Genomic DNA, 15,827 nt, shown 5'->3' with positions numbered 1-15,827 from the left:
TACATATGCGTGCGTTTGCCGCGGATTTAGACAACACTCGTTACACGCACGCGTGCATTACAATCGGCGTAAATGGCGCGTCGATAAAGCAAATAGACTACGTTAAACATTTCTTGTTCCCGTCGTTGCAAACACGTTAATTGCGACGCGACGAACGCGGATATAATTATTATCTTTTTTTTTTTCAAAATTCTCAAGTAGATGATTCATCGATATTGTGATTTTTCTTTCGGGGCACGTTAGCTCTCGCAATTCGTCGCGCACGTGTATTACGTTTAACGTATGTAAACGGCGCGTTGTTAGCGGAGGAGACTAAATCCGGTTAGGCGAGCCGTACAAAGTGAAAAACGACGCGTACATCATATGCAGCGCAAACAGTGTTCCTCTTGCCCGTGAGTAATGTAAGACGGCGGATGCGTAAATTATCGGGGGGCTAAATCTGGCGCTTTCCGACGAACCCTTTCCTCGCTGAACGGAAGATTCATCCGGTGATCGTTCGAGTCGCGTTGCGCTTTTGGTGGCTCGAGTTTAAAGAGTCCCTCACGGCGCACCCGGGGGGGGGGGGGGTGGCGCCCTTTAAAATTCGACAATCGGGCGGTAGTGAATCAATCCTTAGGTTTATCTTAAATAAGAGAGAGAGAGAGAGAGAGAGAGAGAGAGAGAGAGGCGTAGCGCGCGTTTTGTCGCGATTGTCTCCTGTATACACGGGAGATCGATAGATGAATGATTTCCTGACCCGGAGTTCTCGTAAATTACAGATTTCTCGGTGCCGGAGCATAGTGTTGTCGGCGCTCCCGCAAGGATATTCCAGCGGTATCCTGTGAAGTGTCGATTCGCGGCGGGGTGGTGCACGACGAAGAGATGCGCGACGAGGGCAAGTCGGCAGCATCCGGTTTTGTTTTCGCGGCGGAACCGCAGCTTCCTCGCGCGGCGGTGCTGCATCGTCGACGCTGAAATCCGCGTGTGCGCTTGTAGTCGGCACGCACGACGCGGTGGTAGTGGTGGTGGTGGTGGTGACGGTGGCGGTGGCGGTGGCGGTCCTCGAGCGCGGACTCTTTCGCGCGGATGACAGCTGGACGTTTTCGCCGCGAGGGTGACAGTGAGATCCTCGAGCTCAGTTGAGCTGAGAAGAGACGAGTCTCTCTCTTCGCCGAGAGTTCGAGATCGTCGGTGATATCCGACGAGGACACTACTACTGTGCGATACGGGTGGTGATCGGTAGTGATGCCGTGATGGGCCGCGGCTCGAGATCGTTCTTCCCGACCACGCTCCTCCTCGTGGCTGGATTACTGTCGATTGTGCTGCACGCCGAGATATCTTGCGCGACACGTAAGTCTTTGGCTTCATACATTTATTATTATTGTCACTTATCGGTGAAGTTTCGTAATACACAGAAAGAAAGAATTTGTTGTTATTTTGACAAGCTTTAATTTTAAAATAAAAGTCTTGAAATGAGATTATATCGCGTCAAATAACAAAATTTACTTAAATAACGATTTATTTTAAGATTTTATATAGCTTAATCAAAGAAATGATATTCTTGTTATTTAAGAATAAGTTTCTTGATCGTCTTTAGACATAATTTTCAGTAATAAAATAGAAAACGTTTTTCTAAAATATATTCACGAATATATTATTGAAAATTGAAGTTAATTAGTAATAATATGAAATTGCAGTAGATAATTAGAAATCAAATAGATTTACTTTTTTCTGAAAATGTCCGCTGTTTTTGAAAATTTCTTTAAATTTAAAAAAATAAGGCGTTTTTATTATAACTGGCGTAGGTAGTTGAAAAATCAGTACATTTGATTTACGTTTGATTTCATAAATTTTATGATTAATCGAGTGACTATATATTACACGATTTGATCATTTAGTGTAATATATTATATTATTTGATGTAATACAACTTAATCGTAAAGAATACGGATGTAACTAGTACAAATTATTAACTGAGTTAGAAAGAGAGAGAGAAAAAGAGAGAATTTATACGTTTACGTACAATTTTCCTTTGAAAATTTTTATGAGATTACACGATAGTGGAAGCAAATTTGTAATTTGTGAAAGATTGCATAACTTAATTGCAATTTTGACGTAGGAAATTTTAATGATAGAGTTGCTTTTATGTCCTTTATAATGAAGGCACGCGTTAACTTGGCTTTTCACCCGTTATTGCATTTTCTGCCTTTGTGAAACTCTATCGATATTATCATGTTAAGGGCAAGATGATCATGAAATGAGCGATAAATGCATAACTTGACTGCAGCGTCGATGTGAAAGATTTCAGTTATGCAATTCAATAATGCGCGTACGCGCAACAGAGACTTGTAACGCGAATTAATGTAGAACATTTTATAAATGCTTCTATCCGATAATGCTAATCTTATAATGCATGATAAAAATCTCATGCACGAATAAAATTTCTATTAAAAAAAATATGTTTATACATACATAACATTTATTAACGTTAAGTTTGATAAAAGAATTAAAATAACAATTGAATGTAAATTAAAATAATATAATTCATAAATATGAAAATTACAGAGCTTTGTTCTTTTTAATGTAATATTTCTGGCACGTAACTCTTATGAATTAAATCAGAATAATGATAATGATAAATAAGAGAAGTGTATGATAGTATTTAACGTTAAGTTAAGTTCAATATATAAATGCGACTCGGCACTCAGCATAATAATAATGAGTTATATATACGTTGACTTTTTCATGTTGAATTTTTCGTTACATGTAAAAAAAAAAAAGAATTTTATATAAATATCTGAGAGACTGACACTTGCACATACGGCAAGTTTTAAAAAACAGGAAACGGCTTTAAAATCTGTCCTCTCGGCTTAAAGCGACGCGCCCGAAATTATAGGAGATTACGCGAGTGTAATATAAATTTCCTGCCTCGCGCGCGTACCTTTTTTTTCCGCCTCCTCCCATGCGCGCGCTCTTCCCTCTCGAAATACAATCGCGTAATTGCGGGCGATTAACATTCCGCGCAAGGAGATCGCGGAGATTCCGTCGCATCCGGCCGAGGAAGCCTCTCATTAGACCGCGTACCGGAACTCGATGGGTCTAATTATTTTCCGAGTGCCTCTGCGAACTCGGAGAGATTCGCGTTTCGGGGGTGATTCGAATCGGGGTCACGCGCATGCATCGATATCCCTTTCTCCCTCCCTCTCTCTCTCTCTCTCTTTCTCTGTCTCTCGCCTACATATCGGTTTCCCTTGTACGCCCTTAATGCCACGTTCGCGCATGTACCAACACGCGCGTGTACAACCGCAAACTGTTTCTCTCCTGCACGAGCAGCCATTCCTAAAATAGATACGCGCGAGCATATTTCGCGAATCGTGCGTGGAAGTTGGTACCCGAGATAGGTCGAGTAAGAAGAAACATGGACCCGTATCTATAACTTGAAAGTAAAGACATTTATGCCCGGGTTTATGAGTCGTGCGAAAACGTTTATGGTTTTTCGTACGATAAAAGTTGCCGTAAAACTTATTTTGGTTCTTTCATACGACATTATCGAAGAAAATGTGCTTTCTCGTATCGTTATATGTATATACTGATGAAAAGAAATAGTTTTGTACTGCAAGACGGGGGATTAAGTTACACTTTTTGTTACAGACCTGGACATTAGTTCTTTTCTATACACACGTCTGTTAGAAAAAGTACAATAAGTAAATGTGAGATTACGTCTTTTTTTTGTCATACTATAGCAGTGTATATATAAAAAAAAAAGAATACAATTATGCGTATAAAGATTTCAGACGACTCCAGCCATACTTAATCGGAATGTCAACGCGATCGAGTAACACAAACTTTGTCAAAGTTAAACTGGCGTTTCGACAGTTGTCATCGCGCCGACGTTTCGAAAGCGATTAAAATTGTTAAAAAAAAAAGCACCGACTAAAAACACGCGGATCACCGCGCGTGATGATGACGAGATGACCTGTTTAGTCGAGAGCAACGTGAAAAGGCAGGGACGACGCAGCGGAATATAATCTCCCCTTCCCTGTACTGTGTCGGATCGTACTGGATTGTCAGGGGTTGTGTGTCCCCAGCGGGCGGCGGGTGAGGGGAACGCGAACGGGGCGCGAACGCGGCGAGGGTAGGGAAGGAAGGAGGAGGAGAAGGGCGAGGGAGCGGACGACGATGGCTTCTCGCTCAAAGGACGCTGAAGCGAATGGGATGCGGACGTCGTTGTCACGACCAGGCGTGAGGTCGCTGATATTCCCTTGTCTTTTATTAAGGAGGGCTTCCTTTCTACGTTTGCGCCGCCGCTCGTTTCTCCTTTCACACTCTCGTTGCTCTGTTTAGTGGCCGCTGCCGATGTTCTTTTCTACTCTCTCTCCCTCTCTCTCTCTCTCTCTTTCTCTCTTTCTATACGTCTCTTCGTTGTACCGACACCACCGCAATGCGCCCTTGCGAATAATGCTATAATTATTTCTCTGTCCCTTTTTCCTTTTACTTTTTTACCTCCTCTCTCTCTCTCTCTCTCTCTCTCTCTCTCTCTTCCTCCCTCTTTTTCTCTTATTTCTCTTTCTGTCTAGGTTCATCTTTGTACTCTCCGCAAACGATTCTTTACGGCGCCCCGTCCGCCCTGCCATATGTTGCTGGTTTTTTCTCGTGGTCATTAACGCGCAGTGAACCGTGCGATGAATGTTTAATTTCGGCTTCCTCACGGTCCGCGAGAAATTGGTGGCTCGTTCGTACTGTTTTGTATTTTTGTTCGCGCCGGAATTGAATGTCCGGAAAGTTTCGGATTTATTCAAATTAAAAAGTGGCAAAATTAAAAAACTGCACTAACTGCGATGAATATATATATTTCTGTGCGAAAATGCTATAAAAAATGCAATCAAATAGAGTAAGCGCCATAAGCGAGAGATATATTCTAGAATAATTGGGCAATATTGCGATTTATAGAATAATGAATAAACAATGTATCAATTTGTCGCGTTCGAAAGACTATTTCTCATTCAGGGACACATTTAACATTTGCCAGCCAATCTCGATCGATTAGTCATCGTTTGACGGTCAGGATTATGCGTTATGAATATTAATTTTGATTTCACCGCGCGACAACTCGACGTGACGCTGCGGCCTCAAGAATGCTCGGAAAAATACCGAGTTCGCTTGATATCGCTCCATGTATGATGCAACAACTTTCGGGATGATATCCGCGAACGAGAGACTTCGTTTCCTTATTTCTTTGCTCTTTTGGTTTTCTTCAGAAAACTTCCTCGCTCCTTTTCCCGACTGGCCGATCTCGTCGTCTCGAATTCCCCGCGTTTATTCCGTATCTCTCTCTTTCTCTTTGAGATGGTATATAATTATATTTGTTCTGGTATATATATATATACGTAGGGCTCCTTCCTCTCTTCCCTGTCATTACGTAGGCATTACGTACTTCAGTTTGATTTTACGGAGGAGCATCGAAGGCTCCGTTCTGATCAAAAGCGCCGCTTTAAGAGTCCACGTCTTAACGCCACCTTTGAAAATACCATTTATTTTTTCTATGTCGCGCTGTATTGGCTTTTGTAAGAACGCATCCGACCGTTATAGATATATCTCGAACGTTACGCGCTCTTCTTCCTCGTCGCTTCGCTTTGTAGTTAGCTATCGCCGAGATCGCTCCGCTTTGTTCGGTATTTTTCTTCTACTTGGCGTTTTTCTTATTGTTAACGCGGCGCAAACAGATGCCGCCGTTGACGGCGCGTCGTTGATGACGCGATCATTTCTGTTAAGACGATAACGAGTTACACGTCCTCCCCGTTTCCTTTATTACTACTAACTCGTCCATCTACGTTCTCCTTCGCGCAACGCCATACTTTTTGCCGGGGCCCTTATCTCTCGCGGTCTCACTTATTACTCTCGTCTTCCCCTGTATTCTTCTCCGAGGAGACACCTACGCCGCAGTTTCCACTGTGTTTCTCATTTTCTTTATCACACGTTCCCCATTTCCCTCTTTCTCTCTCTCTCTCTCTCTCTCTCTCTCTCTCGTCCTTTTCCTGCTCCCTTTTGGAGCGACGTTTCCTCCTTCGCGTTTCTTCGCCGGAGTCTATAAACTATATTCCTATTTCGCGACGTCTCGACTCCCGCGCTTTTTGTAAGGTGTGCCCGTTACTGTCGCATACGTCGAGATTTTTCAAGACGCGACACGAATTCGCAGGTAGAGGATCCCGGAACGTCTCGCTTTCTGGGTCACCCCATCCCTCTTCCGACTCTTACAAACGTCGCAATAAAAGTTTGCGACTTATTCGTAGCGCGGGCACACCTGCGGTCTCCTCCCTCTCTCTACGTACTACGTACGTGTGTTTCTCTCGCTTAACCCTCCACGTCCCATATCCCGGCGAGATTGATAACGCATCTTTTTACAGTCGGGATCGACCGGGACTTTTTGCCCGCTCGTCGAGTCACGTTCTCCGCGGTTCTCTTCGGCAAAAAGGCCGGTCCTGTCATCAGCAACGCCACGGAAATCCGTGTAAATGCGTCGTCGATAATCTAAATGACGCGAAGAAATCTCTTTTCTCTCGAGCGACTCCAGCTGCCACGGCGTCGGTCGTCGTTGAAGAATGCGCGAATGCGAAAATCGATTTTACGACGAGTCGCGCGCGGCGCGGCGCGTGCAAATAAACGCTCGTTACTCGCGACAGATTTTTCGTGCTTTAACGAGTGACTTATATGTAGACAGTAAACAATACTCGCGTCCACGCTTGTAGCAACGTTACGCTATTTCCCCCTGCACCCCGATGTAACGGCAAAATAAGAAAATATTCTCTCTCCTTCTCTTTCGCACCACATCTCGTCTAATTCGCAATCGTGATGAAAGCGACACGCAGATTTGAAAAAAAGTCCATCTTTTGCGAATATACGCAAACACTGATAAAAAAATGTATTGTATTTGTGACTATGGTTACATACTAGAATGGTTATGGTTAGGAATATTATTTTTAATTTTAATAGTGATAATTGTGTGATATATTTTAAAGCTGTATAATTTATAGTGCAACTTTTTCATAATTGACATACTATGAAATAACATTTTCTGAATTATAGAAAATATTACATGTTTGAGATAAATATTATTTATCTTTTATAAAATATATGTTATTAGTGATAATTTAAATAACTATTTGTTTGAATCAAGTATTCTCTTCTGTCATAAGTATGGCTTATTATTACTAATATTGTTGTAACAGTTACTGTAAAAATGATATTCCTGACTATAATTGTTTTGCTATGCGATTATATAGTCGCAAGTATCACGTATTTTTTTATCAGCGTATACTCGCCGTCTATATTTGGTTTCGAGAAATAAATATTGGAGAGTAGTCGAGATAAATACTCGCGCTTTCATAGAAAACTGAGGTTATTTTGGGTGGAATCGTGTAATATTGGTACGCATCCGCGAAAAAAATCCGCGTCACGTAAGGACAGTAGTGCTGTAAAATGTTATGGACCTCGTGAACTCCGGTAGCTCTCTGTCGCACAGTTTATCGACTCGATTCGCGGTGCGTAGGGCAAACATTTTATCGCGTCCGCGTTCTGCGACAGATGCGACAGAAATTGATCGAATTGTGAATTTTTTTTTTTTCACGAGCTTTTGCCGATCGCGATTACAAAATCATTGACCGCGCGGCACTCCGACGTAACGCGTAACAGCGGCGCGGTTCGCCGATGCCCGATGTCGACGCTGATGCGCTCGTTTTATTGGCGCTGCTCATCCCGGCGTGAACGGGCGATATTACGCATTAGAGATTACAGCTAGAGCCGGCGAGTTTGGCGTCGGATCGCGTTCGTTTTCGCGAAACCATCGAGCCGGGAGCAATCGATACGCGCGGGCTCCGTGAAATTATGAGCATCATCGCGCCGACATTTTATCCCGAGGATTTATATTTCGAAAAATCCCCCAACAACGAGCTTCGCATCGCATCGCATCGCGCATTGCGTAACTCGGGGATACGTCTGTGTATATATCATTCTTTCGCCGTGTGTTTCGGGATGCGTGAATTGTGAGATAAATGCATTGAATTGTGTATAAATGTATCGAGCTCTCGGTGGATGTTAGGTAGCAGCAAATTAAATGAATATCGAATTTGAAAATGATGAAAATGTTTTCACGCAGTTAGTTTCGGCGTCGAGGTTAATTTCTCTGCCTCTGTTGATTTCACTTTTGAGTCTTGAAACATAGAAATTTGTTAAGAAATCGATAACAGAGCTCCGACAGATCGATATAATAATTATTCATATGTCAATTGCATCTAGAATGGATGTATATATATCAGAAACAGTTTTGCGTTTGGTTCGCTATAGTTGGAAACCCTCGTTAGAGTTTCCAGCGTGCGTAATCAAGGACAGTAAGTTCGGAGTTAGAGTTGCGGTTCGAGGACTGCTCTAAGTTTGACGGCGCTGTTTGAGACAATTAGCGTCTTTGACGTTAACGACATTAATAATTAATAATCGATATTTCGAAATTTAGCAACTCCGTGTCGCAACTCCCGTGTCGCTTCTCTCCGTAACATCGGTAATCGCATTCACGGTTGAGTTGAAATACAATGTGCTCGTCGATCCATATACCTGCGAATATATTAATTGCATGCTTTTGATAAGAGCGCAAACAACAATGTTATTGGAATATTAACGCATCAGCGAGAGCGTAGGTTATTGTGTGACCGCGGTGTTGCCAATTGTCCGGTGCGACTGTTTATAAAATCCTCGATTGTTACGATTGAATACGAGAATATTGCAAGAGAGAAAATATTTGTTTTAAACAACGCAAAGTTTCCAACGAAAATGGTCGGTTTGACGGATACATCCCAAGGACGACATAATTCTAAAAACGATTTTAAAACGGTTCTTGCCAATCTTATTTTTGAAAATAATATGCTGTATTAATTACAAAATAATATCTATTATCGGCAGATTATCAGTTTTTAAAATAATACTTGATGATCGCGATAGAAATTTTTCACTGTTATTGTCTATTGTTAATTTTTTATCCGTCGTACGTGAGGTAAATATTTCCATGTTATATCTTCATATCTCTAGTATATTTGTAGGAATAGAACGATGACTGTGCTTGTTACTTGTTCTGCGGTTGAAAGGTGCGAGCATAACGTTTTGATGATCGGCGCTGTCGCTGTCAAGTCGCGTTGTACCACAGTTGAATGAAGCGCAAAACAGTTCGTCCTCCGCTTGCGTCATCGCTTTTAAACAATCGACATCTTTGATATCCACGGCTTCATTAATAATCCGTGATAGATATTCAAATTCCAAACACTATTCACTATTGTAACACTGACATTGTATGTGTGATGTCGCTGAGAGAATTTTCGTTGATTTTAACGCGTCTCTATCGCATTCTATCATATAATAACTATGCGAATTGTTTTCATTGATTTAAATTAATTAACGTTGCTATTATTAATAGTGATTCTACCAAGCAGTGACAAATAAATTCAGGATAGTTATGTTTTATCAAGCGTTAACAGTTCCGGTTATTAAATTGGAAATAATTGCGATATAATTTTATATACAATAATTTTGTATTTTTTGTAATTTTTTATATAATAATTTTCTATAATTTATATAATAATTAATACATAATATTTTTATAATATAAAAGTGAATTAAGTATTCTTGTGAAACTTAATGCCTTAAATATCTCAATCTAATATGTTAAATTTTAAAGGATTAGATTTTACAAGGATAATTGATTTGTTTTTCACAACCTATTAAAAACGTTCTAGATTTCTATAAAAAAAAATTGCTATTATATTTCCAAATATGATATTTTAATCTGACATGTTTTTTTAAACACAAGATTTATTTAATAATTTTATTAACATGCTTTTAAAGTTTAAAATATTAAATTATTGTGAAAGACTTTATAACATTACGTACACGATGAATGATGTTCATCTCATTAAATGTCCCATATAAAATAAAGTTGAAAATGGATTATCTCATAGTTATTCTGTCATTACTTGATGCCTCTTATATGCATATAGGCATCTGCTCCTCTCAGATTTATTTGTTGCATTCAATACACACGATACTTTAACGACACTTGTGAAAAGGCAATTTTTTAAGATGACGTGTTTTATATAATTGTATATAATTACTAGCTAAACTTATAATATTCTATTGAAATATAAAATCATTGAAACAAATTTATAACCATCACTTTCTATCGTTCTGACTTGTGTTTAAAATCAATAAATTACGTAAAACATAATATCTTTGATAAGGGGTCATTGCTCCGATATATTTATGAATTTTTAATCTAATAATTGAGCATACTGTAAATAATCTTGTGAAATATGGAGTATGATAGTATTTTGTATTTGTTAATATTTTAGTACTTGCGATCACTTTTCGCGAGGGATATAATACTACAACACACGAAGTAGTTTGCGCTGTTACTTCCGCCTAGTTATGTGAATAACACTGCGGCAGCCTTGCATACGCGTGCTATACGCAAAACAAATACCTAGAGACCGTACGCCAACTAGCAAGATCAACGAAATAAACATATAAAAAATATTCGATGTCTTATATTTTGATAGTGTTAACTATTATTATGCGCGTTTTAAGCTTTGTTTTGAAGACTCGTTAACATCGTTTAAAAGAATGATTAGCTTTCCTTGACACCGACTAATTGAAGTGGGAACCGCCTTATATGTCGTCATTATTTCTTCTCACGATTAGTACATACCAAATTGTATCCCACAGTTATTATGCTAATAATAAGCAATTACTTTGGATTAAAAATTTATAAATTTATAGTTTGTAAGTATATCGAAGCTGCTTATTGTTGACGACAATTTTTCGTGATTTATTCGTTTTAAAATTTGGAATGATAGAGAATAGAGTATAAACTGTTTTACAATATATTTACGAACAATAGTTATCTTCTTAGCAATGCTAGAATTTGAAAATATTCGGAATAACGTCCGGTAAACTTTCTATTTATATCATCAATTACTTTTAAAATAATAATACAGAATGCACGAAACAGCGGATTTAATCATGCATATAACGAAAAGCCACGTTGATATAATTAATAATAAAAACATATTGATAATTTAAAATAAGAGAACAGAATACTTACAATATAATTATTTTATAAAACACGTCAGTTACCTTTCAGGTAGCGATGAGGCTAACTGGCACACAGTCTTGATGTTTGTTTTTGTTTCGCACAGAATGCGCGCTGGTGTTATTGTTTGCATAGCGAGACTCGGCAGGTAGCGGCGAAACGAAGCTGTTTCACGTGTATCGTATTATATTTTTCGAATGTCGTTGTGCTGTGACTAGGGTTGCCATTCGTTCTCTTTCTCCCGGACACTGTCCTCTTTTTTAGGGCATTCGGAGACATCCGGGGGAATTTTTGAAAGCGTTAAAAATTTGTTCGGGAGAATTATGTGCGTCCGGGGTTTTAAATAATTATTTATTTCCTTTACCGTGCTTTTTTCATGGCATCACTTATTGAGCGGCTGAGTAACAATTAAATATAATAAAATTAAAATACTTAATAGACTTACAAGAGTATATTCTTTAGGCGAAGACAAAAGTTTTCTTTAACATATTTTAAATACAGTTACTAGCTAGATATTGGTACTCAGAAGCATCTATAAGATTTCTTCCTTTTCCTAAATTATTGGAAATAATTATTGCGAAAACTAATATATGAATCATGATTGGCCCATCCTAATTGAGATATTATTTTTTGCAAAACCTATATATAAATTATTGCAAAAAAAATACATACCTTAGCCAGGATTGACCACCCTGGCTGAGATTTTATTTTTCGCAAAAGCTGTATATAAATTATTGGGAAAATAATACATATCTTGGCCAGGACTGACCACCCTGGCTGAGATATTATTTTTCGCAATAAATTATTTGCAGTAATTCGGGAAAGGGAAGGGGGAGACGTTACAGATGCGCGTGCAACAGAAATGTCCGGGGTTTTAGGCCGGTAAGTTCTAGTTTAAAAAATTTTAATATGGCAACCCTAGCTGTGACAAATGCTGAAAGATATCAAACGGCATTGTATCTTACAGTTCATAATTTCGTTAGGTTACTATAGTAAGCGATTAAGGATTTGCAAACGTGTTGAAAAGACGATGTTTCAATCTGATTAAAGCAAGTTTTCTCATCTAAACTTAAGATTCAGATGATAATAATTTTATCCTAAATTACATTTAAACCAAAAGTTAGAATTGTGATTTAGAGTGTATATAAATTTAAACATGAAGATGATTATCACCTGTGAATATCATGAGATAATAATCTATCTATAATTCCTATTCTACTGTTCCCTGTTTTAAATGTGAATAAATTGTGGAAAATATCGTCAATGATACAATTCGATAAATAGTTGTCGTTTCTTAACATATTTTATGAATCCTTTTATTTATAAATTTGTATCATTAAAATCTAATTTAAATTGTTATACAAAAATTATTTAATTACACTTTTGACTGTTTAAAATGGTTTTAATTAGAAAATGGTTTATTATTTTAATTAATTATTTTATTTAAAATTTAAATTTTAATTAAACTTTGTAGAATAAAATTTATCTTGATTTTTTGAAAAATTATAAACAATATCGTATTTTTAGATTTTAGTTGAGTTCTCTACCAGGAAGGTGAGCGTAAATGCAGGGTTTAGTGAGCAGTCAGTTAGTAGTTTTGTTGCATTTGTCTTCGTAATTCGTAAGAAAGTCCCAAATAGCGATTCCACTTTTTCTCCTTAGCTCGCTATCTTTCCAACATTTGGGCGTCGGGATGTCAGCGATTGCGGCAATGTCATGCTCGCGCTTTGCGCTGATAAACGGGATGTTACTTGCGCGTGCTGCAGAAAAGTGCTTTCAGACAGCCGAGGAGATTTACGAGTGCGATAGGCGCTTCGAAATGCTGAGCTGATAAAAAGTCCGTCACTGAAAATTTTCGACCAACTTATGAAAAACGAGTTTTTCCTTGTCCGAGAGAGTGAGACATTAAAATGAATTAGTACATTCGACAATAAGTATCTGAAATGAATGTCGGTATATGCGATAAATACCGATGAAAAGAAAATAAGAGGATGAGAAAAAAGATTTTATCATAAATCTAAAAGTAATATCAAGCCACTGCATTTCAAGTGAGATCTGAAAGTTAAGGAAATAAGTACTCGCTAATTGATATCTTTTATTGTAATTTTGATTAATCATTGTAATATTGATTGCACTTGTTCGATTAATTTTATTCCATTATATTAATTCATCCATTATAATTTGTGGTATTAAAGTATGAGGGATGTTGCACATTATTAGTTGGGATATAGTATGAAACATGTCAAGTCCTCAATATTCGTTTATAATTGGATATTGATATGAATAATTATGATTTATTGTGTAATGTGTTATCTAATCAGGACGATTTTATCATAACGTTAATCAACGGATGAAATGTCATCTGACAAAAACAATTGTATGCTCTATGTATAATATTTAACATAATAATTGTCAAATTATTAAGTTATTACTTCAATCAGTCACAATTCAGTTAATCCAAATGATACAACTGTAAATTATAAAAACATTTAAAAATTTTGATAAAACGAGTGTTAACAAAAAGTATTTTATAGGTACCTTGAACTTTTTAATCTGAAATATTGTACTTTTTATGTAGATTTGTGATAAATATTTTTAAAAGTTAATTGCATGTTATTTAATTGAACACGTTGCATGAACGAACGTAGAAAACGTGTATGCTATGATATAATCCGTATAATTTTATTAACACGATTAATCGGACATTTAATCAATCCGCGTCAGGATTACGTGGTTGTAAATTTTAATTCGCTGAAATATATATTGTGATGGGCGACGGAACATCGATTTTATCATTGCCGTTATGTCCTCGAGATCTTTATTCAACCTCAGAGAAATCCGCGTACATCTCTTCTTCTCTCTCTCTCTCTTCATGAGACCAACCTGGTCTTCTCCGGAAACGACAGTTGATCTGATCATTTATTTTACGCGCGAGGACTCGTTTCTCCTGCATTACATCAGGCCGCCGGGCAAGATTTATGTATTTTCGAGGATAGAACTGTAGTATCTGCTTTATGACTCGGCAGATGAGCGAAATGGCTTCCCATCCTCGCCGTCGCCGTCGCTCTTCCCCTATAGAGTCCCAGGGGAGTCCTTTCTGGCAACGACCGCGTTGCTGTGCGCGACTAACGCATCGACAACTTTTAATGCTCCCTTTTGATTTGCTATCTCGTCCTCGCCACGTTTCTTCTCCATGTACCCCGTACAGTTTATCTGTTCGTACGCTATTCGGCGACGACGATGGTGTGCGGGAGAGAAAAATGGGTGGTACATTGGCGTGTCGCTCGGCTCGCAAAAGGATTCTTTCTCTTTCCTTCTCCCCCCGTACGGGCAACAATACTTTTATATACGTCGTGACATACGCGACGTGTGGGGAAATCGACGTTCTTCAAACGATGTACCGAACCGTGTGCACCACCCGCAATTGCATGCTGCGGCATTTTGCATTTCCGAATGGCAAGAGAGAGAGAGAGAGAGAGAGAGGGGGGGGGGATGCGATATGCGATCGTGGGAAATCAACCGAGCAGCCGTACACCGATCTTCGGAACGAATGAGCCGTATTCGACTCGTCATTTCTACCGTCACTGAAGAGATGCCAGAAACCTTCATCGATGAAGATTTCTCCGAATGTTTGTATTCTCGTGCCGCGAATCTCACGCAGAGATTTGACTGTAATGACAGTGCGTTTGACTATTTGCAAACGCAGTTTGTAGATCTCCTTCCTCCCCAATTGGAGCGTTTTCATTATTTACTATTTTCGTTCTGCTTGTCATCCGTGAGTTTAAAAAGTCTTAAGGGTGCTCGGCAGTATTTGTGCAATATTAACGGCACTTTCTATTCTCGATTGGCAAACAACCCTAGTTACATCAATAAACTCGCGATCAATATAACCGTGCGAAGCCACGTCAACTTTTTCGGTACGCGTGTTGGTACCATTGAAACATTCAATCGTGTTTGCAATGAAAAGGTTCTACTTTTTTTTTCAGTTGTATAGAAAAATAAATAAGTTCTATGACACAACTTATTTGTTCTTTTTCTTAAGTAACTTGAAATAGAGTTGCAACTAGTTCTTATCTTCTTTAATATATTTAATATAATTGTATATAATATAGAACTGATATTTTTGAGCTTATTCCGTTTCTTTTTCGTAATTCATATAAATCTTTCGATTTTAGGGACGGTAAATTTGTGATTGATTAAAAAATTCAAAAATTTAATTTATTTTATTTTAATGGAAAAAACAAACCATTTATTTATGTGTCTCTGAAAAAAAAATTCTTTTGCCCACAGCTTTCATGAGATATTCAATATCGTGGTGATGGAGCCTTATGCGATGATATAACAGTCACTTCTAATCTTTTGATCCACATTTTCGATGCACGTGAGCGTGTGTACATACGTATAAAGCTGCCGCGTAAATTCCGCGCTCGTCGGTATGAAAGTTTCAGTATTCTCGGCGCACTTTTCATTCTGAAATTTTCATGAAGGCGCATTGATCCGCGAACGATTCATCGGATGCGTCGACATACGTTTCATGTGCCGCGGCGAATTTTACGCGCATTTGTACGCGATAAACGTTTGCAAGTCGTCGGCATATTGTTGCCGTCAGTTTGCTAAAAGCACCGATTATTGGGTGAGTTGTTGTAACAATTGTCCGACAATGTTATCATTTTCGATTGCCTTTTGACCCGACGTTCACTGCAGCTGTGTTCGCGGTGAT

General features: G+C 38.5%; 1 protein-coding gene across 6 annotated transcripts in view; it reads left to right on the top strand.

Moving 5' to 3' along the window:
• The window catches only part of LOC105838083 (hemicentin-2), a 361,527-nt gene that overhangs the window by 2,370 nt on the left and 343,330 nt on the right, over window positions 1-15,827 (top strand). For all 6 annotated transcript variants that reach the window (XM_028191705.2, XM_036284191.1, XM_028191696.2 and 3 more), the window contains exon 2: window positions 759-1,329. In XM_028191705.2, coding sequence (XP_028047506.2) covers window positions 1,233-1,329 — 97 coding nt within the window. In that variant the 5' untranslated portion in view covers window positions 759-1,232. The remainder of the gene's footprint in view (window positions 1-758; window positions 1,330-15,827) is intronic.

The sequence above is a fragment of the Monomorium pharaonis genome, chromosome 3 (assembly GCF_013373865.1).
Source record: "Monomorium pharaonis isolate MP-MQ-018 chromosome 3, ASM1337386v2, whole genome shotgun sequence".
In the NCBI taxonomy this organism is placed as follows: Eukaryota; Metazoa; Arthropoda; class Insecta; order Hymenoptera; family Formicidae; genus Monomorium; species Monomorium pharaonis.
Note: the sequence above shows the minus strand (reverse complement) of the source record. Positions and strands in the feature narration are given on the sequence as shown.